This window comes from Oncorhynchus clarkii, chromosome 33 (assembly GCF_045791955.1).
Source record: "Oncorhynchus clarkii lewisi isolate Uvic-CL-2024 chromosome 33, UVic_Ocla_1.0, whole genome shotgun sequence".
Taxonomy (NCBI): domain Eukaryota; kingdom Metazoa; phylum Chordata; class Actinopteri; order Salmoniformes; family Salmonidae; genus Oncorhynchus; species Oncorhynchus clarkii.
The window spans coordinates 31079315-31103666 of record NC_092179.1 but is presented as its reverse complement, the minus strand read 5'-3'; the positions used below and the strand labels follow the sequence as shown (position 1 = coordinate 31103666).

Here is a 24352-nt window from a genome sequence, read left to right as displayed (position 1 = left end):
ATCTACCTCACTTGCTTTGGCAATGTTAACACATGTTTCCCATGCCAATAAAGCCCTTGAATTGAATTGAATTGAGAGAGAGAGAGAGAGAGAGAGAGAGAGAGAGAGAGAGAGAGAGAGAGACAGAGAGAGACAGAGAGAGACAGAGAGAGACAGAGAGAGACAGAGACAGAGAGAGACAGAGAGAGACAGAGAGAGAGAGAGAGAGAGAGAGACAGAGAGAGAGAGAGAGAGAGAGAGAGAGAGAGAGACAGAGAGACAGAGAGAGACAGAGACAGAGACAGAGACAGAGACAGAGACAGAGAGACAGAGAGACAGAGAGACAGAGAGATGAAATACTATTGGGTAGAGCAGTAGAGAGAGAATAAAGAAAGAGTGTCTGTTCTGTCTGCATGTGATGTGTGTTTACTTTCTGCTCTGTAGCTAGAAACTTCGCCTGATTACACCAATCACAGTGAGTTCACTAACAAGGTTAAACGACAGACCACAGAACAGAAAGGATGAAAGAGAATGAGAGGATGACTGAAGAGAGGAGGAGGGTCTAGGTATAGTGTAGCCAATAGGAGGAGGGTCTAGGTATAGTGTAGCCAATAGGAGGAGAGTCTAGGTATAGTGTAGCCAACAGGAGGAGGGTCTTGGTATAGTGTAGCCAACAGGAGGAGGGTCTAGGTATAGTGTAGCCGACAGGAGGAGGGTCTTGGTATAGTGTAGCCGACATGAGGAGAGTCTAGGTATAGTGTAGCCGACAGGAGGAGGGTCTTGGTATAGTGTAGCCAACAGGAGGAGGGTCTAGGTATAGTGTAGCCGACAGGAGGAGGGTCTTGGTATAGTGTAGCCGACAGGAGGAGGGTCTAGGTATAGTGTAGCCGACAGGAGGAGGGTCTAGGTATAGTGTAGCCGACAGGAGGAGGGTCTAGGTATAGTGTAGCCGACAGGAGGAGGGTCTTGGTATAGTGTAGCCAACAGGAGGAGGGTCTAGGTATAGTGTAGCCGACAGGAGGAGGGTCTAGGTATAGTGTAGCCGACAGGAGGAGGGTCTAGGTATAGTGTAGCCGACAGGAGGAGGGTCTTGGTATAGTGTAGCCGACAGGAGGAGGGTCTTGGTATAGTGTAGCCGACAGGAGGAGGGTCTTGGTATAGTGTAGCCGACAGGAGGAGGGTCTAGGTATAGTGTAGCCGACAGGAGGAGGGTCTAGGTATAGTGTAGCCGACAGGAGGAGGGTCTTGGTATAGTGTAGCCGACAGGAGGAGGGTCTAGGTATAGTGTAGCCAACAGGAGGAGGGTCTAGGTATAGTGTAGCCGACAGGAGGAGGGTCTAGGTATAGTGTAGCCGACAGGAGGAGGGTCTTGGTATAGTGTAGCCAACAGGAGGAGGGTCTAGGTATAGTGTAGCCAACAGGAGGAGGGTCTAGTTATAGTGTAGCCAACAGGAGGAGGGTCTAGTTATAGTGTAGCCAACAGGAGGAGGGTCTAGGTATAGTGTAGCCGACAGGAGGAGGGTCTTGGTATAGTGTAGCCAACAGGAGGAGGGTCTAGGTATAGTGTAGCCAACAGGAGGAGGGTCTAGGTATAGTGTAGCCGACAGGAGGAGGGTCTAGGTATAGTGTAGCCAACAGGAGGAGGGTCTAGGTATAGTGTAGCCAACAGGAGGAGGGTCTAGGTATAGTGTTGCCGACAGGAGGAGGGTCTAGGTATAGGTTAGCCAACAGGAGGAGGGTCTAGGTATAGTGTAGCCAACAGGAGGAGGGTCTAGGTATAGGTTAGCCAACAGGAGGAGGGTCTAGGTATAGTGTAGCCAACAGGAGGAGGGTCTAGGTATAGGTTAGCCAACAGGAGGAGGGTCTAGGTATAGGTTAGCCAACAGGAGGAGGGTCTAGGTATAGTGTAGCCGACAGGAGGAGGGTCTAGGTATAGTGTAGCCGACAGGAGGAGGGTCTAGGTATAGTGTAGCCGACAGGAGGAGGGTCTTGGTATAGTGTAGCCGACAGGAGGAGGGTCTTGGTATAGTGTAGCCGACATGAGGAGAGTCTAGGTATAGTGTAGCCGACAGGAGGAGGGTCTTGGTATAGTGTAGCCAACAGGAGGAGGGTCTAGGTATAGTGTAGCCGACAGGAGGAGGGTCTTGGTATAGTGTAGCCGACAGGAGGAGGGTCTAGGTATAGTGTAGCCGACAGGAGGAGGGTCTAGGTATAGTGTAGCCGACAGGAGGAGGGTCTAGGTATAGTGTAGCCGACAGGAGGAGGGTCTTGGTATAGTGTAGCCAACAGGAGGAGGGTCTAGGTATAGTGTAGCCGACAGGAGGAGGGTCTAGGTATAGTGTAGCCGACAGGAGGAGGGTCTAGGTATAGTGTAGCCGACAGGAGGAGGGTCTTGGTATAGTGTAGCCGACAGGAGGAGGGTCTTGGTATAGTGTAGCCGACAGGAGGAGGGTCTTGGTATAGTGTAGCCGACAGGAGGAGGGTCTAGGTATAGTGTAGCCGACAGGAGGAGGGTCTAGGTATAGTGTAGCCGACAGGAGGAGGGTCTTGGTATAGTGTAGCCGACAGGAGGAGGGTCTAGGTATAGTGTAGCCAACAGGAGGAGGGTCTAGGTATAGTGTAGCCGACAGGAGGAGGGTCTAGGTATAGTGTAGCCGACAGGAGGAGGGTCTTGGTATAGTGTAGCCAACAGGAGGAGGGTCTAGGTATAGTGTAGCCAACAGGAGGAGGGTCTAGTTATAGTGTAGCCAACAGGAGGAGGGTCTAGTTATAGTGTAGCCAACAGGAGGAGGGTCTAGGTATAGTGTAGCCGACAGGAGGAGGGTCTTGGTATAGTGTAGCCAACAGGAGGAGGGTCTAGGTATAGTGTAGCCAACAGGAGGAGGGTCTAGGTATAGTGTAGCCGACAGGAGGAGGGTCTAGGTATAGTGTAGCCAACAGGAGGAGGGTCTAGGTATAGTGTAGCCAACAGGAGGAGGGTCTAGGTATAGTGTTGCCGACAGGAGGAGGGTCTAGGTATAGGTTAGCCAACAGGAGGAGGGTCTAGGTATAGTGTAGCCAACAGGAGGAGGGTCTAGGTATAGGTTAGCCAACAGGAGGAGGGTCTAGGTATAGTGTAGCCAACAGGAGGAGGGTCTAGGTATAGGTTAGCCAACAGGAGGAGGGTCTAGGTATAGGTTAGCCAACAGGAGGAGGGTCTAGGTATAGTGTAGCCAACAGGAGGAGGGTCTAGGTATAGTGTAGCCAACAGGAGGAGGGTCTAGGTATAGTGTAGCCAATAGGAGGAGAGTCTAGGTATAGTGTAGCCAACAGGAGGAGGGTCTAGGTATAGTGTAGCCAACAGGAGGAGGGTCTAGGTATAGTGTAGCCAATAGGAGGAGGGTCTAGGTATAGTGTAGCCAACAGGAGGAGGGTCTAGGTATAGTGTAGCCAACAGGAGGAGGGTCTAGGTATAGTGTAGTCGACAGGAGGAGGGTCTAGGTATAGTGTAGCCAACAGGAGGAGGGTCTAGGTATAGTGTAGCCAACAGGAGGAGGGTCTAGGTATAGTGTTGCCGACAGGAGGAGGGTCTAGGTATAGTGTAGCCAATCAACATGGCAGTGTGGAAGAGCAGGACACATGAGATGCAGGGTGAACTGACACCAGAGCTGTGCTGCTACAGCTGCTGTGGGCTCTGCTCACACTGGAGCAGGTACAGTTATAGTTGGAAGTTTACATACACTTTGGTTGGAGTCTTTAAAACTAGTTTTTCAACCATCAACCTGATGAAACAAAAATAGAACTGTTTGACCATAATGACCATCGTTATGTTTGGAGGAAAAAGGGGGAAGCCGAAGAACACCATCCCAACCGTGAAGCACGGGGGTGGCAGCATCATGTTGTGGGGGTACTTTGCTGCAGGAGGGACTGGTGCACTTCACAAAATAGATAGCATCATGAGGCAGGGAAATTATATGGATATATTGAAGCAACATCTCAAGACATCAGTCAGGAAGTTAAAGCTTGGTCGCAAATGGGTCTTCCAAATGGACAATGACCCCAAGCATACTTCCAAAGTTGTGTCAAAATGGCTTAAGGACAACAAAGTCAAGGTATTGGAGTGGCCATCACAAAGCCTTGACCTCAATCCTATAAAAAACTTGTGGGCAGAACTGAAAAAGTGTGTGTGCGAGCAAGGAGGCCTACAAACCTGACTCAGTAACACCAGCTCTGTCAGGAGGAATAGGACAAAAATTCACCCAACTTATTGTGGGAAGCTGGTGGAAGGCTACCCGAAACATTTGACCCAAGTTCAATAATTTAAAGGCAATGCTACCAAATACTAATTGAGTGTATGTAAACTTCTGACCCACTGGGAATGTGATGAAATAAATAAAAGCTGAAATAAATCATTCTCTCTACTATTATTCTGACATTTCACATTCTTACAATAAAGTGGTGATCCTAACTGACCTAAGACGGGGGAATATTAACTAGGATTAAATGTCAGGAAATGTGAAGAACTGAGTTTAAATGTATTTGGTGAAGGTGTATGTAAACTTCCGACTTCAACTGTATATCTGGGGGACTTTGTCGGGGTGTGGGGCATCAGGGGATGTTCTATGTACTGTTAGCCCAACGGCCTGTAGATGGGGTTACCTCTCCTCCCTCCACCCCTATCTCTCCTCCCTCCACCCCTATCTCTCCTCCCTACACCCCTATCTCTCCTCCATCCACCCCTCTCTCCTCCCTCCACCCCTCTCTCTCCTCCCTCCACCCCTCTCTCTCCTCCCTCCACCCCTCTCTCTCCTCCCTCCACCCCTATCTCTCCTCCCTCCACCCCTATCTCTCCTCCCTCCACCCCTATCTCTCCTCCCTCCACCCCTCTCTCTCCTCCCTCCACCCCTCTCTCTCCTCCCTCCACCCCTCTCTCTCCTCCCTCCACCCCTATCTCTCCTCCCTCCACCCCTATCTCTCCTCCCTCCACCCCTCTCTCTCCTCCCTCCACCCCTCTCTCTCCTCCCTCCACCCCTATCTCTCCTCCCTCCACCCCTATCTCTCCTCCCTCCACCCCTATCTCTCCTCCCTCCACCCCTATCTCTCCTCCCTCCACCCCTATCTCTTTACTCACAATATTTACTGGTTTATTTTATAAGATAGGAACCTCTTTCCTACAGACTCTCCTCTCCCCCTCCTTCTCTCTCTCGTTATCTCCTCCTCCTCCTCTCTCTTCCTCTGTGTTTACAGCCATATCTCTTCAGATCATTAATAAAGTCAAAATTACATCCCAAATGGCAACCTATTCCCTATAAAGTGCACTAGGGCCCATAGTGCTATGGTCAGAAGTAGTGCACTATATAGGGAATAGGGTGCCATTTGGGACATGACCTGAGATTGATAGTGTCGGCTGTCTGGGTGTGAGCCACTGCAGTCCTATAGCTCTTCTAACACAGAGACCACTGACACCTTACACTGTCACCAGGATCACACACAACTAAGAAATATACACTGTCAGACACACACTCTGTCACGCAACACACACACAGACAGAGATACACACACACCTGGCTACACATCCACAAACACACACTGACACACACACACACTGCACACACACATAACCACACACACAGCCAACTCTATGACCCCCTATAGACTACTCCAGATCCAGGCATGTTAAAGGGCACTCAACTGAGTCTAGAGTGAGAGTCTTGGTATGCAGTGGGACTCTCTGGCACTGGGACTCTCTGGCAGTGGGACTCTCTGGCACTGGGATTCTCTGGCAGTGGGACTCTCTGGCACTGGGATTCTCTGGCAGTGGGACTCTCTGGCACTGGGACTCTCTGGCACTGGGACTCTCTGGCACTGGGATTCTCTGGCAGTGGGATTCTCTGGCAGTGGGACTCTCTGGCACTGGGACTCTCTGGCACTGGGACTCTCTGGCACTGGGACTCTCTGGCACTGGGACTCTCTGGCACTGGGACTCTCTGGCACTGGGACTCTCTGGCACTGGGATTCTCTGGCACTGGGATTCTCTGGCACTGGGATTCTCTGGCACTGGGATTCTCTGGCACTGGGATTCTCTGGCACTGGGATTCTATGGCACTGGGACTCTCTGGCACTGAGACTCTCTGGCACTGGGACTCTCTGGCACTGGGACTCTCTGGCACTGGGATTCTCTGGCACTGGGATTCTCTGGCACTGGGATTCTATGGCACTGGGACTCTCTGGCACTGGGACTCTATGGCCCTGGGATTCTATGGCACTGGGACTCTCTGGCACTGGGACTCTATGGCACTGGGATTCTATGGCACTGGGACTCTCTGGCACTGGGACTCTATGGCACTGGGATTCTATGGCAATGGGATTCTATGGCACTGGGTAGCAAATCTATAACATTATCTGGTACCCCCCCTCTCTCCACCTCTCTCTCTCCCCCTCACTCACTCTCACCTCCCTCTCTTTCTCTCTCTCTCTCTCCAATAATAACATGCTCTAGCTTCCCTCCACTATTAACATATTTTCCATGACGTTCTATCGCTCAATCTGAGAGGAGGAGAGGTAAAGAGGAGGGAATAAAATATGTGAGGAAATGTCTGTGAAAAGCCTCAGAAAAGTGGTGGGGTAGAGAAAGGATGGAGACAGATTTATCTATTTCTCTCTCTCTTTGTCTCCCTCTCTCTGTCTTTCTTTCTCTCTCTCTTTGTCTCCCTCTCGCTGTCTTTCTGTCGCTCTCTCTCTTTGTCCCCCTCTCTCTTTGTCTCCCTCTCGCTGTCTTTCTTTCTCTCTCTCTTTGTCCCCCTCTCTTTGTCCCCCTCTCTCTTTGTCTCCCTCTCTCTCTCTTTCTGTCTCTCTCTCTTTGTCTCCCTCTCTGTCTTTCTTTCTCTCTCTCTTTGTCCCCCTCTCTCTTTGTCCCCCTCTCTCTTTGTCTCCCTCTCTCTCTCTTTCTGTCCCTCTCTCTTTGTCCCCCTCTCTCTTTGTCTCCCTCTCTCTCTCTTTCTGTCTCTCTCTCTTTGTCCCCCTCTCTCTCTTTGTCCCCCTCTCTCTCTCTCTCTCTCTCTTTGTCCCCCTCTCTCTATCTTTCTCTCTCTCTTTGTCCCCCTCTCTCTGTCTTTCTCTCTCTTTGTCCCCCTCTCTCTTTGTCCCCCTCTCTCTTTGTCTCCCTCTCGCTGTCTTTCTTCTCTCTCTCTTTGTCCCCCTCTCTCTTTGTCCCCCTCTCTCTTTGTCTCCCTCTCTCTCTCTTTCTGTCTCTCTCTCTTTGTCCCCCTCTCTCTCTCTTTGTCCCCCTCTCTCTCTCTCTCTCTCTCTCTCTCTTTGTCCCCCTCTCTCTATCTTTCTCTCTCTCTTTGTCCCCCTCTCTCTGTCTTTCTCTCTCTCTTTGTCCCCCTCTCTCTATCTTTCTCTCTCTCTCTTTTTGTCCCTCTCTCTCTGTCTTTCTTTCTCTCTCTCTCGCTGTCCCCCTCTCTATCTTTCTGTCTCTCTTTCTCTCTTTGTCCCCCTCTCTATCGTTCTGTCTCTCTTTCTCTCTCTGTCTGTCTCTGGCTCAAATTGTTCCTGGAGCTTGAGTCATCTCCTGGGATAAGAGAGGATGGTTGGTGTCACACACACACACACACACACACACACACACACACACACACACACACACACACACACACACACACACACACACACACACACACACACACCACACACACACACTTCCAGAAGCCCACACTCTGTTCCTGAGATGTGTTTAGGACACAGTGGGGTGACTGTAACAGCCCACTGAGAGGCTCCTGGGACATGACAGTGTCCATCTGGCTGACAGACCATCTGAATACACTACGTCCATCTGGCTGACAGACCATCTGAATACACTACGTCCATCTGGCTGACAGACCATCTGAATACACTACGTCCATCTGGCTGACAGACCATCTGAATACACTACGTCCATCTGGCAGACAGACCATCTGAATACACTACGTCCATCTGGCTGACAGGCCATCTGAATACACTACGTCCATCTGGCTGACAGACCATCTGAATACACTACGTCCATCTGGCTGACAGACCATCTGAATACACTACGTCCATCTGGCTGACAGACCATCTGAATACACTACGTCCATCTGGCTGACAGACCATCGGAATACACTACGTCCATCTGGCTGACAGACCATCTGAATACACTACGTCCATCTGGCAGACAGACCATCTGAATACACTACGTCCATCTGGCTGACAGGCCATCTGAATACACTACGTCCATCTGGCTGACAGACCATCTGAATACACTACGTCCATCTGGCTGACAGACCATCTGAATACACTACGTCCATCTGGCTGACAGACCATCTGAATACACTACGTCCATCTGGCTGACAGACCATCTGAATACACTACGTCCATCTGGCAGACAGACCATCTGAATACACTACGTCCATCTGGCTGACAGACCATCTGAATACACTACTGCTATTTCTGCTCTTCCAGGACGTGCTGTGATTTCTGCTGCAATATCTTCACTGATTTCACAATGAGGTGTGGTTCTGACAGCTGTGTGTTGTTTGTCTCCAGTACTCCCTCTCTCCCCTCTCCAGTACTCTCTCTCTCCCCTCTCCAGTACTCTCTCTCTCCCCTCTCCAGTACTCTCTCTCTCCCCTCTCCAGTACTCTCACTCTCCCATCTCCAGTACTCTCCCTCTCCCCTCTCCAGTACTCCCTCTCCCCTCTCCAGTACTCCCTCTCCCCTCTCCAGTACTCTCTCTCCCCTCTCCAGTACTCTCTCTCCCCTCTCCAGTACTCCCTCTCCCCTCTCCAGTACTCTCTCTCCCCTCTCCAGTACTCTCTCTCCCCTCTCCAGTACTCCCTCTCCCCTCTCCAGTACTCCCTCTCCCCTCTCCAGTACTCCCTCTCCCCTCTCCAGTACTCTCTCTCCCCTCTCCAGTACTCTCTCTCCCCTCTCCAGTACTCTCTCTCCCCTCTCCAGTACTCTCTCTCCCCTCTCAAGTACTCCCTCTCCCCTCTCCAGTACTCCCTCTCCCCTCTCCAGTACTCTCTCTCTCCCCTCTCCAGTACTCTCTATCCCCTCTCCAGTACTCTCTCTCCCCTCTCCAGTACTCCCTCTCCCCTCTCCAGTACTCCCTCTCCCGCTCCTCTGGGCGGCAGGTAGCCTAGTGGTTTGAGCGTTGGGCCAGTAACTGAAAGGTTGCTGGATCGAATCCCTGAGCGGACAAGGTAAAAATCTGTCATTCTGTCCCTGAACAAGGCAGTTAACCCACTGTTCCCCTGAACAAGGCAGTTAACCCACTGTTCCCCTGAACCAGGCAGTTAACCCACTGTTCCCCTGAACCAGGCAGTTAACCCACTGTTCCCCTGAACAAGGCAGTTAACCCACTGTTCCCCTGAACAAGGCAGTCAACCCACTGTTCCCCTGAGCAAGGCAGTCAACCCACTGTTCCCCTGAACAAGGCAGTCAACCCACTGTTCCCCTGAACAAGGCAGTTAACCCACTGTTCCCCTGAACAAGGCAGTTAACCCACTGTTCCCCTGAACAAGGCAGTTAACCCACTGTTCCCCTGAACAAGGCAGTTAACCCACTGTTCCCCTGAACAAGGCAGTTAACCCACTGTTCCCCTGAGCAAGGCAGTTAACCCACTGTTCCCCTGAGCAAGGCAGTTAACCCACTGTTCCCCTGAGCAAGGCAGTTAACCCACTGTTTCCCTGAGCAAGGCAGTTAACCCACTGTTCCCCTGAGCAAGGCAGTTAACCCACTGTTCCCCTGAACAAGGCAGTTAACCCACTGTTCCCCTGAACAAGGCAGTTAACCCACTGTTCCCCTGAACAAGGCAGTTCACCCACTGTTCCCCTGAACAAGGCAGTTAACCCACTGTTCCCCTGAACAAGGCAGTTCACCCACTGTTCCCCTGAACAAGGCAGTTAACCCACTGTTCCCCTGAACAAGGCAGTTAACCCACTGTTCCCCTGAGCAAGGCAGTTCACCCACTGTTCCCCTGAACAAGGCAGTTAACCCACTGTTCCCCTGAACAAGGCAGTTCACCCACTGTTCCCCTGAACAAGGCAGTTAACCCACTGTTCCCCGGGCGCTGAAGACGTGGATGTCGATTAAGGCAGCCCCCCCACACCTCAGAGTGGTGGGGTTAAATGAGGAAGACTCATTTCAGTTGAATGCATTCAGTTGTATAACTGACTAGGTATCTTGCTCCCTCTATTCTTACAGACGGCCTGTCAATAAACCCAGTTACCAGGTTCCTCATGGTTCCCCCAGAACAGCAGCCATTACAACAACAGGAGAAAACTAGTCAGATACAACTAAAGGCTTTCTCAGAAGTTCTGCTTTTTGGCATCAGGGAAGAACTGTATTTATGTATTTATTTAGCTCCTTTGCACCCCAGTATCTCTACTCGCACATTCATCTTCTGCACACCATCAGTGTTTAATTGCTAAATGGTCATTATTTCGCCACTATGGCCTATTTATTGCCTTACCTCCCTCATCTTACCTCATTTGCACTCACTGTAAATATACTTTTTCTCTATTGTGTTTTTGACTGTATGTTTGTTTATTCCATGTGTAACTCTGTGTTGTTGTTTGTGTCGCACTGCTTTGCTTTATCTTGGCCAGGCCGCAGTTGAAAATGAGAACTTGTTCTCAACTGGCCGACCTGGTTAAATAAAGGTTAAATAAAATAAAATATTTTTATTTTTTTGAATGTGTGATTTCCAGTCCTACCTGTCCTGTATACCATCTAACCTGTCATCAGATCAAATGCCCACAGCAACCGTTCGGTTTTAGAACAGGTTAGATGGGATACAGGACAGGTAGGACTGGAAATCACACCTGGTTTCTGAGCTAGATGACAGGTTAGATGGGATACAGGACAGGTGGGGCTGGAAATCACACCTGGTTTCTGAGCTAGATAACAGGTTAGATGGGATACAGGACAGGTAGGACTGGAAATCACACCTGGTTTCTGAGCTAGATGACAGGTTAGATGGGATACAGGACAGGTGGGGCTGGAAATCACACCTGGTTTCTGAGCTAGATGACAGGTTAGATGGGATACAGGACAGGTAGGACTGGAAATCACACCTGGTTTCTGAGCTATATGACAGGTTAGATGGGATACAGGACAGGTGGGACTGGAAACCACACCTGGTTTCTGAGCTAGATGACAGGTTAGATGGGATACAGGACAGGTAGGACTGGAAACCACACCTGGTTTCTGAGCTAGATGACAGGTTAGATGGGATACAGGACAGGTAGGACTGGAAATCACACCTGGTTTCTGAGCTAGATGACAGGTTAGATGGGATACAGGACAGGTAGGACTGGAAACCACACCTGGTTTCTGAGCTAGATGACAGGTTAGATGGGATACAGGACAGGTAGGACTGGAAACCACACCTGGTTTCTGAGCTAGATGACAGGTTAGATGGGATACAGGACAGGTAGGACTGGAAACCACACCTGGTTTCTGAGCTAGATGACAGGTTAGATGGGATACAGGACAGGTGGGACTGGAAATCACACCTGGTTTCTGAGCTAGATGACAGAATTAGATAAAACTGATTCCATTCTTCACTACAGAATTAGATAAAACTGATTCCATCCTTCACTACAGAATTAGATAAAACTGATTCCATTCTTCACTACAGAATTAGATAAAACTGATTCCGTCCTTCACTACAGAATTAGGATACCATCTCAAAATTGTGTTCCCAATAAGAAGTTGTGATCAAGCTTTGTGGGATCAAATCTGCCCAGACAGACCCCAGATTCATCCAACTCAGCAGACAGGCGAACCGGCTGCTCACTGACCGACGTCACACGCTCACACAGCCGGAGGGGAAACATCTGAGGCGGAAGGCAGATCTCTGGCTAACTGTGAGCTAAATATGGAAGAGACAACAACAGCACTAACAGCATATACAACTCAGTCTGACCTCTTTGACCAGGGTTACAACACCATGCAAAACCACCAACAACTGACCCAATGGTTAGAACCCTTAGGTGCCCTTAGGACCAACCTCCCAACTTCCAAGCAAGTCTCTGCATCCCACCTGAATGACTTCACACTCCTTCCAGTCTAACTACATGTACTGCTCCTTCCAGTCTAACTACATGTACTGCTCCTTCCAGTCTAACTACATGTACTGCTCCTTCCAGTCTAACTACATGTACTGCTCATTCCAGTCTAACTACATGTACTGCTCCTTCCAGTCTAACTACATGTACTGCTCCTTCCAGTCTAACTACATGTACTGCTCCTTCCAGTCTAACTACATGTACAGATCCTTCCAGTCTAACTACATGTACTGCTCCTTCCAGTCTAACTACATGTACTGCTCCTTCCAGTCTAACTACATGTACAGATCCTTCCAGTCTAACTACATGTACTGCTCCTTCCAGTCTAACTACATGTACTGCTCCTTCCAATCTAACTACATGTACTGCTCCTTCCAGTCTAACTACATGTACTGCTCCTTCCAGTCTAACTACATGTACTGCTCCTTCCAGTCTAACTACATGTACAGATCCTTCCAGTCTAACTACATGTACTGCTCCTTCCAGTCTAACTACATGTACTGCTCCTTCCAGTCGAACTACATGTACTGCTCCTTCCAGTCTAACTACATGTACTGCTCCTTCCAGTCTAACTACATGTACTGCTCCTTCCAGTCTAACTACATGTACTGCTCCTTCCAGTCTAACTAAATGTACTGATCTTTCCAGTCTAACTACATGTACTGATCCTTCCAGTCTAACTACATGTACTGATCCTTCCAGTCTAACTACATGTACTGATCCTTCCAGTCTAACTACATGTACTGATCCTTCCAGTCTAACTACATGTACTGATCCTTCCAGTCTAACTACATGTACTGATCCTTCCAGTCTAACTACATGTACTGCTCCTTCCAGTCTAACTACATGTACTGCTCCTTCCAGTCTAACTACATGTACTGCCAGTGACTCCAGGATCTTACCTGAGTCTCGTCCTGTACCACTCTGTACTGCTCCTTCCAGACAGAGATCTTGGACACCTCGTCCTTCCTCAGGGCTCTCTCCTTCTTCAGCTCGGGGCTCCAGAAGGTCTTGATGGAGTTCATGGAAGAGCTCAGCTTGCTCTCCTTCACATCCACCTCCCCCCGGAGGAGCTCGTTCTCCCTCAGCACCTCCTTCAGCTGGGTCTGGAGGTCCATGATGGTGTTGTCTCTGGTTTGGCGTAAGGAGTGAGGCACCGTGGACGCCTGCTGGAGGCTGGACTGGGACGAGGACACTTGGTCACACCCAAACGCGATGCTGTCACTGGGCATGGACGAGCCTCCACCTCCCTGGCTGATGTTGGGGTTGGAGCCCATGGCGGTTGTCCGGACGCCGTAAGGGAGCTTTGCTCCGGAGCGACCCAGGGTCATGGTGCTCTTGGGCAGGCTAGGGTCGTGGTTGGGGTTGGGATAGGCCTGGGTCTAGAATAGATTGTTTAGATTAGATTTACTTTATTGTCCACAAAATTAATTTAGTTAAGATCAGCATATTCAAATATACAAACAACAGAATTCACATACAGGAATACAAACCATTTAAATAATTCACATCCATACAGTAGCTAAGTTTCTTTGGTAAAAGCAAGGTGCTAGCCATACATGAAGTGTCTCTGGTAAAAGCAAGGTGCTAGCTATACAGGAAGTGTCTCTGGTAAAACCAAGGGGCTAGTCATACAGGAAGTGTCTATGGTAAAAGCAAGGTGCTAGTCATACAGGAAGTGTCTCTGGTAAAACCAATGTGCTAGCCATACAGGAAGTGTCTCTGGTAAAACCAATGTGCTAGTCATACAGGAAGTATCTTCGGTAAAAGCAATGTGCTAGCCATTCAGGAAGTGTCTTTGGTAAAAGCAATGTGCTAGCCATACAGAAAGTGTATTTGGTAAAAGCAATGTGCTAGCCATTCAGGAAGTGTCTTTGGTAAAAGCAATGTGCTAGCAATACAGAAAGGGTCTTTGGTAAAAGCAATGTGTTAGTCATACAGGAAGTGTCTTTGGTAAAAGCAAGGTGCTAGCCATACAGAAAGGGTCTTTGGTAAAAGCAATGTGCTAGCCATACAGGAAGTGTCTATGGTAAAACCAATGTGCTAGCCATACAGGAAGTGTCTTTGGTAAAACCAATGTGCTAGCCATACAGGAAGTGTCTCTGGTAAAAGCAATGTGCTAGCCATACAGAAAGTGTCTTTGGTAAAAAGCAATGTGCTAGCCATACAGAAAGTGTCTTTGGTAAAAGCAATGTGCTAGCCATACAGGAAGTGTCTTTGGTAAAACCAAGGTGCTAGCCATACAGAAAGGGTCTTTGGTAAAAGCAATGTGCTAGCCATACAGGAAGTGTCTATGGTAAAACCAATGTGCTAGCCATACAGGAAGTGTCTTTGGTAAAACCAATGTGCTAGCCATACAGAAAGTGTCTTTGGTAAAAGTAATGTGCTAGCCATACAGGAAGTGTCTTTGGTAAAAACCAAGGTGCTAGCCATACAGGAAGTGTCTCTGGTAAAAGCAATGTGCTAGCCATACAGAAAGTGTCTTTGGTAAAAAGCAATGTGCTAGCCATACAGAAAGTGTCTTTGGTAAAAGCAATGTGCTAGCCATACAGGAAGTGTCTTTGGTAAAACCAAGGTGCTAGCCATACAGAAAGTGTCTTTGGTAAAACGAATGTGCTAGCCATACAGAAAGTGTCTTTGGTAAAAGCAATGTGCTAGCCATACAGGAAGTGTCTTTGGTAAAAACCAAGGTGCTAGCCATACAGGAAGTGTCTTTGGTAAAAGCAATGGGCTAGCCATACAGAAAGGGTCTTTGGTAAAAGCAAGGTGCTAGCCATACAGAAAGGGTCTTTTGTAAAAGCAAGGTGCTAGCCATAGTGTAATTTAAAACAGGTTTATTCAACCGGGCGTCCGCGGATCCCTAGAGGTACTGTAGAGGGTCTGCAATTATACTGGAAGGATCAGTACATGTAGTTAGACTGGAAGGAGCAGTACATGTAGTTAGACTGGAAGGAGCAGTACATGTAGTTAGACTGGAAGGAGCAGTACATGTAGTTAGACTGGAAGGAGCAGTACATGTAGTTAGACTGGAAGGAGCAGTACATGTAGTTAGACTGGAAGGAGCAGTACATGTAGTTAGACTGGAAGGAGCAGTACATGTAGTTAGACTGGAAGGAGCAGTACATGTAGTTAGACTGGAAGGAGCAGTACATGTAGTTAGACTGGAAGGAGCAGTACATGTAGTTAGACTGGAAGGAGCAGTACATGTAGTTAGACTGGACGGAGCAGTACATGTAGTTAGACTGGAAGGAGCAGTACATGTAGTTAGACTGGACGGAGCAGTACATGTAGTTAGACTGGAAGGAGCAGTACATGTAGTTAGACTGGAAGGAGCAGTACATGTAGTTAGACTGGAAGGAGCAGTACATGTAGTTATATTTTGCATTCTTTCAATGTTTTTAATGAATATCACTAGTAACAACAGAATAAACAGAATGTCAATGATATAACTACAGTAGAAAAGACGACAATATCTTCTTTCTAAAGATGTCAACTTTATTTTTACCTCCTAATACTGAGCCAATTCCCCTCAGTGCAGTATCTGACACAGTCTATGAAACAGCAGCCACAGACAGACGACCAGTGTGGCAGTGCCACTGGCTTCCGGTCAGCTTTCTTAACTAGGACATTCATTTTTGCCAACACATGGCTAACCTTTGTTTCACCAGCTAAACAGCTGCTCTTAGTGAAAATGTGTTTGGAGTTACACTTCCTGGCTGATAGGCTATATTAGAGTTACACTTCCTGTTCCAATTATAATGAAAAACCATCTACCAAATCAATACATTTTAACAGGTTGATTACTTGTCCTGCCACTATCATTCACCTGGGGATGATAATGATATACAAACTATTGTTTTGCTAACGTATGATGAGGGTCCCTGGGTCGCCGGTTTGCCTGGGAGGAGGTCCCTAGGCAAGAAAAGGTTTACGACTCCTGATTTAAAAGAACAGAAGGTCATTTTGGATAAAAAACCTCTGCTAAACGACACGTCATATTGCATTACTAGATCACCTGTTGAGAGATGACCTCGTTGTCACTGAGGTACATGGGTCCGGAGGTGGCATAGGCCGCGTTCAGAGACTGGATGTTCTCCATGGAGAGGGTCTTTCCCCCGGGGCCTCCTGTACTGTTGGTGCGACGGTGGCCGAGGCGCGGGGAGCGGGGCAGGCAGGGGGAGCGACCGGGACTCTGACTGCTGCCGTTGTTGCCCTCCATCTTGGCAACGGAGCGGGAGCTGCCGTACATGGTTAGGGGTCAGGGGTTAAGGGTCAAGGGCTGGGGGTGAGGGGTTAAAGGTGAGATACTGAGACTAAGTGATCCTCCAATAGATGTGGACTACAGTGCCCTGATACAAAGAGTGTTACACTATGTGGTTACTGACTGGCAGTCTGTCTCAGCTGAAGGAGAGGAACAGATTGTTCATGTTCAAAGATCCTGCATTTCCTGGATGATTGGACTATGATGATTGGACTATGATGATTGGACTATGATGAGTGGTAAACTTGGCGAGAAAGGTGGGTTTAACATCCATTTAGTCCATGGGTCCTAGGATGAGGCAATAATCTGTAAGAGAGAGAAAGAGAGAAAAGACTTTAAGCTAAAAAAAAGAGGAGAGAATTCCCCACTCCCCTGAGTTACATCACTGAGAATTCACCACTCCCCTGAGTTACATCACTGAGAATTCACCACTCCCCTGAGTTACATCACTGAGAATTCACCACTCCCCTGAGTTACATCACTGAGAATTCACCACTCCCCTGAGTTACATCACTGAGAATTCCCCACTCCCCTGAGTTACATCACTGAGAATTCCCCACTCCCCTGAGTTACATCACTGAGAATTCACCACTCCCCTGAGTTACATCACTGAGAATTCCCCACTCCCCTGAGTTACATCACTGAGAATTCACCACTTCCCTGAGTCACATCACTGAGAATTCACCACTCCCCTGAGTCACATCACTGAGAATTCACCACTCCCCTGAGTTACATCACTAAGAATTCACCACTCCCCTGAGTCACATCACTGAGAATTCACCACTCCCCTGAGTTACATCACTGAGAATTCACCACTCCCCTGAGTTACATCACTGAGAATTCACCACTCCCCTGAGTTACATCACTGAGAATTCCCCACTCCCCTGAGGTACATCACTGAGAATTCACCACTCCCCTGAGTTACATCACTGAGAATTCCCCACTCCCCTGAGGTACATCACTGAGAATTCACCACTCCCCTGAGTTACATCACTGAGAATTCACCACTCCCCTGAGTTACATCACTGAGAATTCACCACTCCCCTGAGTTACATCACTGAGAATTCACCACTCCCCTGAGTTACATCACTGAGAATTCACCACTCCCCTGAGTTACATCACTGAGAATTCCCCACTCCCCTGAGTTACATCACTGAGAATTCACCACTCCCCTGAGTCACATCACTGAGAATTCACCACTCCCCTGAGTTACATCACTGAGAATTCACCACTCCCCTGAGTTACATCACTGAGAATTCACCACTCCCCTGAGTCACATCACTGAGAATTCCCCACTCCCCTGAGTTACATCACTGAGAATTCACCACTCCCCTGAGTTACATCACTGAGAATTCACCACTCCCCTGAGTCACATCACTGAGAATTCACCACTCCCCTGAGTTACATCACCGAGAATTCACCACTCCCCTGAGTTACATCACTGAGAATTCACCACTCCCCTGAGTTACATCACTGAGAATTCACCACTCCCCTGAGTCACATCACTGAGAATTCACCACTCCCCTGAGTTACATCACCGAGAATTCACCACTCCCCTGAGTTACATCACTGAGAATTCACCACTCCCCTGAGTTACATCACTGAGAATTCACCACTCCCCTGAGTTACATCTCTGAGAATTCCCCACTCCCCTGAGTTACATCACTGAGAATTCACCACTCCCCTGAGTTACATCACTGAGAATTCCCCACTCCCCTGAGTTACATCACTGAGAATTCACCACTCCCCTGAGTTACATCACTGAGAATTCACCACTCCCCTGAGTTACATCACTGAGAATTCCCCACTCCCCTGAGTTACATCACTGAGAATTCACCACTCCCCTGAGTTACATCACTGAGAATTCCCCACTCCCCTGAGTTACATCACTGAGAATTCACCACTTCCCTGAGTCACATCACTGAGAATTCCCCACTCCCCTGAGTTACATCACTGAGAATTCCCCACTCCCCTGAGTTACATCACTGAGAATTCACCACTCCCCTGAGTTACATCACTGAGAATTCCCCACTCCCCTGAGTTACATCACTGAGAATTCACCACTTCCCTGAGTCACATCACTGAGAATTCACCACTCCCCTGAGTCACATCACTGAGAATTCACCACTCCCCTGAGTTACATCACTAAGAATTCACCACTCCCCTGAGTCACATCACTGAGAATTCACCACTCCCCTGAGTCACATCACTGAGAATTCACCACTCCCCTGAGTTACATCACTGAGAATTCACCACTCCCCTGAGTTACATCACTGAGAATTCACCACTCCCCTGAGTCACATCACTGAGAATTCACCACTCCCCTGAGTCACATCACTGAGAATTCACCACTCCCCTGAGTTACATCACTGAGAATTCACCACTCCTCTGAGTTACATCACTGAGAATTCACAGTGACATGGCAGCATGCCATAATGTAATAAGTCCCATACAGTGTGCAGCTCCTTTTGTAATGTTGTGTGTTTGAAAGTCTGTGTACAGTAGACAATACAGAGAATAAGCCATGGAAGTTTCCATTTATAGCTCACAGGTATACAGAGGACACAGGCTGGAGTAAAGACACTACACACAGGACAGAGGACACAGGCTGTAGTAAAGAGAGAGAGGACACAGGCTGTAGTAAAGACACTACACACAGGACAGAGGACACAGGCTGTAGTAAAGACACTACACAGGTATACAGAGGACACAGGCTGTAGTAAAGACACTACACACAGGATAGAGGACACAGGCTGTAGTAAAGAGAGAGAGGACACAGGCTGTAGTAAAGACACTACACACAGGACAGAGGACACAGGCTGTAGTAAAGACACTACACACAGGTATACAGAGGACACAGGCTGTAGTAAAGACACTACACACAGGATAGAGGACACAGGCTGTAGTAAAGACACTACACACAGGACAGAGGACACAGGCTGTAGTAAAGACACTACACACAGGACAGAGGACACAGGCTGGAGTAAAGACACTACACACAGGACAGAGGACACCGGCTGGAGTAAAGACACTACACACAGGACAGAGGACACAGGCTGTAGTAAAGACACTACACACAGGATAGAGGACACAGGCTGTAGTAAAGACACTACACACAGGATAGAGGACACAGGCTGGAGTAAAGACACTACACACAGGACAGAGGACACCGGCTGGAGTAAAGACACTACACACAGGATAGAGGACACAGGCTGTAGTAAAGACACTACACACAGGACAGAGGACACAGGCTGGAGTAAAGACACTACACACAGGATAGAGGACACAGGCTGTAGTAAACAGAGAGAGGACAGTGGATGGAAATAATGGCCTAATGAACAGCTCTGGCAATAATCAGCCTCCTCTCCTGCCTCCTCTCCTCTCCAGACTCCTGGCCAGGTCCAGGTTGTATCTGGGTCACTCACATGCCATACTGTATTTACTCTAGCTGCCTGCTTGTCTGGATGACTCCCCGCCAGCAGAGGAGTCTCTCTCTCTCTCTCTTTCCTACTCTTTCTCTCCCTCCCTTCCTCTCTCTCTTCTAGTAAGCCATCCACATTCTCCCTCTGCAATAATCACCTCTGTGGTTTCCATAATAAATTGTGTTCCAGACAGGGCCACACTGCCCTTTCTAACTGAAGCAACACGCCTCCCATTCCACACACACACACACACACACACACCAGCACGCAGGCTCTCTCTCCGTCTCTCTTTCTGTCACCACCCAATAACAATCTGGAAAACACACTCAATACCATCTGCCTCCACAAGCCATTGGAAAATCCAATACTCAATACAGTCCTTCTTCATCAGTGGATATAGACTAGCTCCCTCAAACTCAACTCTGGACCTCCAAGCCAGTTCCACTGCATGTTGTTCCCTCTAATCAGGGACTGGTTTAGACCTGGGACACCAGGTGGATGATATGAATGATCAGGTAGAACAGAAAACCAGCAGGCTCCGGACCTCGTTGAGGAAGAGTTGAATACAGCAGGACTAGCTAATCAATAAGCATCAGGGAATAACAACTATGGATCCATCTATCCTGGCTGGGGTTGCAAAGGGTCGGAAACTTTACGCTAAATTTCTGGAATTTTTCCATGGGAAGTTAAGCCCTGGAATTTGGGGAATTTTGCTTAAATTTATAACAGTGAAGCTGGGATACACATAAGGCAATTCTAGGTCTTGTGGCATATTTTGGTTAAACTATCCCCAATTTAATGGAACCACAGTGCATTCATCCATCACATATACAGCTGATTCTCAAGATCTTGCACACTAATGAGATGCTATTGAGCCCAGACTAGTACACTGTCTGAGCCAAGGACTACATGCTTTCGGGTAAGTTTTGATTACAATACTGGGTGGGGTGAATATATTTTATAAGACATATTTGATTTTTTGTTAACTAGTAAATAGTAGCCTACATCAAAGTGTGTTTAAATAATTTGTAAATGGTTAACAATTTCTGCCAATTAGTTTTTGCTACCATATGGGTTTTAGCTTGCTTGAGCCTGCTAACTAAGGAGTGTGAATTCACCAGTTTCTATACATGTTTCATTTTAAAACATTTATCTTACAAATGAGTTGTTTAACTGTTTAACCTCTCTAGGGTAGGGGGCAGCATTCGGAATTTTGGATGAAAAGCATAGCCAAATTAAACGGCCTGCTTCTCGGGCCCAGATGATGTGATATGCATATAACTTGTAGATTTGGATATAAAACACCCTAAAGTTTCCAAAACTGTTAAAATAGTGTCTGAGAGTATAACAGAACTGATTTGGCAGGCGAAAACCTGAAAGAATCCATTCAGATGTAAGAGAATAAATCCGTACTGCCCTGCCCACTTCACTGTTGCTCCAAGCAGAGGAAACTGCAGTTCTGAAATACACCAAAAAGCGTGAAGACTTCTACCTGAAGCCCAAACACCCTGCAGCTTACATGTTGGACCCCAAGTATGCTGGTAAGAGCATCCTGTCTGGTGCAGAGATCAACAAGGCCTATGGTGTCATCACTACCGTGTCTCGCCACCTTGGCCTGGATGAGGGCAAGGTTCTTGGCAGTCTGGTGGAATACACTTCCAAGCAAGGGCCTTGGGATGGAGATGCAATATGGCAGTTGTGACAACATCTCATCAGCCACCTGGTGGAAGGGACTTTGTGGATCTGAGGCTCTTTCCCCTGTTGCCTCCATCCTCCTCCAAATCCCACCATCATCCACCTCAGAGCACAATTGGTCCTTGTTTGGGAACACACACACACACACACACACACACACCAAAGCACGCAACAGGCTGACCAATACCAGGGTTGAAAAATTGGTGGCCATCCGGGCAAATTTTAGGCTTTTTGAGTCTGACAATGAGCCTCAACAAGCTTGGAAAGTGACAGTGAAGATGAGGCCTCAGAGTCTGATGTTTAAGAGGTGGACATTGAGGAGGTCCAGGGAGAAGACATGGAAGCCTGAGAGTCTGATGTTCAAGAGGTGGACATTGAGGAGGTCCAGGGAGAAGACATGGAAGCCTGAGAGGAAGACAACTAAAGCTTTAGTTTCTAGACTATAATTTTACAGATGTATGTTGAAAATGTTTTTGGGAGATGTGATGGATCATTGGGGATCATTCAGTATTCCCTTTCTGTTGTTCAGTGAAATCACCCCATGTGAAGAGTCAACTCATTTAATTAAAGTTCAATTCGTAACTAACCTTTCTATTGGAAGGATTTAATCATTTGATTTATGTCTACGTATGATGAGGTGAAAGGTTTCTGTCTCCATATGATATGGTGAAAGGTTTCTGTCTCCATATGATATGGTAAAAGGTTTCTGTCTCCATATGATATGGTAAAAGGTTTCTGTCTCCATATGATATGGTGAAAGGTTTCTGTCTCCATATGATATGGTAAAAGGTTTCTGTCTCCATATGATATGGTAAAAGGTTTCTGTCTCCATATGATATGGTAAAAGGTTTCTGTCTCCATATGATATGGTGAAAGGTTTCTGTCTCCATATGATATGGTGAAAGGTTTCTGTCTCCATATGATATGGTAAATATATCCAATACAAAAAACATATACATTTAAATAGTATTAATATTCATTCCGATATATTCCCGTTAATTCCCATATATTCCCGTTAATTCCCATATATTCCCGTTAATTCCTATATATTCCCGTTAATTCCCATATATTCCCGTTAATTCCCATATATTCCCGTTAATTCCCATATATTCCCGTTAATTCCTATATATTCCCGTTAATTCCCATATATTCCAGTTAATTACCATGGAACATTAATTAACACCTCTGAATATTCACAAAAATGTCCAACTCTAATCCAGGCCATATCCACAATAACAACTAATGTCCCATCTACCCAGGCCATATCCACAATAACAACTAATGTCCCATCTACCCAGGCCATATCCACAATAACAACTAATGTCCCATCTACCCAGGCCATATCCACAATAACAACTAATGTCCCATCTATCCAGGCCATATCCACAATAACAACTAATGTCCCATCTACCCAGGCCATATCCACAATAACAACTAATGTCCCATCTACCCAGGCAATATCCACAATAACAACTAATGTCCCATCTATCCAGGCCATATCCACAATAACAACTAATGTCCCATCTACCCAGGCCATATCCACAATAACAACTAATGTCCCATCTACCCAGGCAATATCCACAATAACAATTAATGTCCCATCTATCCAGGCCATATCCACAATAACAACTAATGTCCCATCTACCCAGGCCATATCCACAATAACAACTAATGTCCCATCTACCCAGGCCATATCCACAATAACAACTAATGTCCCATCTATCCAGGCCATATCCACAATAACAATTAATGTCCCATCTACCCAGGCCATATCCACAATAACAACTAATGTCCCATCTATCCAGGCCATATCCACAATAACAACTAATGTCCCATCTATCCAGGCCATATCCACAATCTATCCAGGCATCCCTCCCTCCCTCTGCATCCCTCCCTCCCTCTTCATCCCTCCCTCCCTCCCTCTACATCCCTCTCTCCCTCCCTCTACATCCCTCTCTCCCTCCCTCTGCATCCCTCGCTCCCCCCCTCTGCATCCCTCCCTCCCTCCCTCTACATCCCTCTCTCCCTCCCTCTATATCCCTCCCTCCCTCTACATCCCTCTCTCCCTCCCTCTACATCCCTCCCTCCCTCCCTCTACATCCCTCCCTCCCTCCCTCCCCCCTCTACATCCCTCCCTCCCCCCCTCTACATCCCTCCCTCCCTCTGCATCCCTCCCTCCCCCCTCTACATCCCTCCCTCCCCCCTCTACATCCCCCCCTCTACATCCCTCCCTCCTTCCCTCTACATCCCTCTCTCCCTCCCTCTATATCCCTCCCTCCCTCTGCATCCCCCCCCCTCTACACCCCCCCCCCCCTCTACATCCCTCCCTCCCTCTACATCCCTCCCCCCCTCTACATCCCTCCCTCCCTCTACATCCCTCCCTCCCTCTACATCCCTCCCTCCCTCTACATCCCTCCCCCCTCTACATCCCTCCCTCCCTCCCTCTACATCCCTCCCCCCTCTACATCCCTCCCTCCCTCCCTCTACATCCCTCCCTCCCTCTACATCCCTCGCCCCTCTACATCCCTCCCTCCCTCTACATCCCTCCCCCCTTTACATCCCTCCCTCCCTCTACATCCCTCCCTCCCTCCCTCTACATCCCTCCCTCCCTCTACATCCCTCCCTCCCTCTACATCCCTCCCTCCCTCCCTCTACATCCCTCCCTCCCTCTACATCCCTAACTCAAATGAAGTGTAAATTGTGTAGGTGGATGATCTGCTTAAGGGACTGTCATCTCTGCCTCTCTGACAACACAACAACATCTCATTCTGTGTTGTGTTTGACCTTGTGGTTAGTTTGATGCTAATCATCTTCATTTCTCTGGTTGAGTCACAGCAAAGCAGAATAACACCACTATAATATGGTTAAACCATTGGAGGACTTTGCTACTGTGTTCTCACAAAGCCAGACGCAGTATTGTCACG

General features: G+C 48.0%; 1 protein-coding gene across 1 annotated transcript in view; it reads right to left on the bottom strand.

The window, feature by feature from the left end:
* Positions 1–24352, bottom strand: part of LOC139393333 (ELKS/Rab6-interacting/CAST family member 1-like) — a 300021-nt gene that overhangs the window by 254567 nt on the left and 21102 nt on the right. Inside the window, exons 2-3 of the mRNA XM_071141918.1 lie at positions 16066–16617; positions 12953–13432 (exon numbers count right to left, since the gene is read on the bottom strand). Coding sequence (XP_070998019.1) covers positions 12953–13432; positions 16066–16299 — 714 coding nt within the window. The 5' untranslated portion in view covers positions 16300–16617. The remainder of the gene's footprint in view (positions 1–12952; positions 13433–16065; positions 16618–24352) is intronic.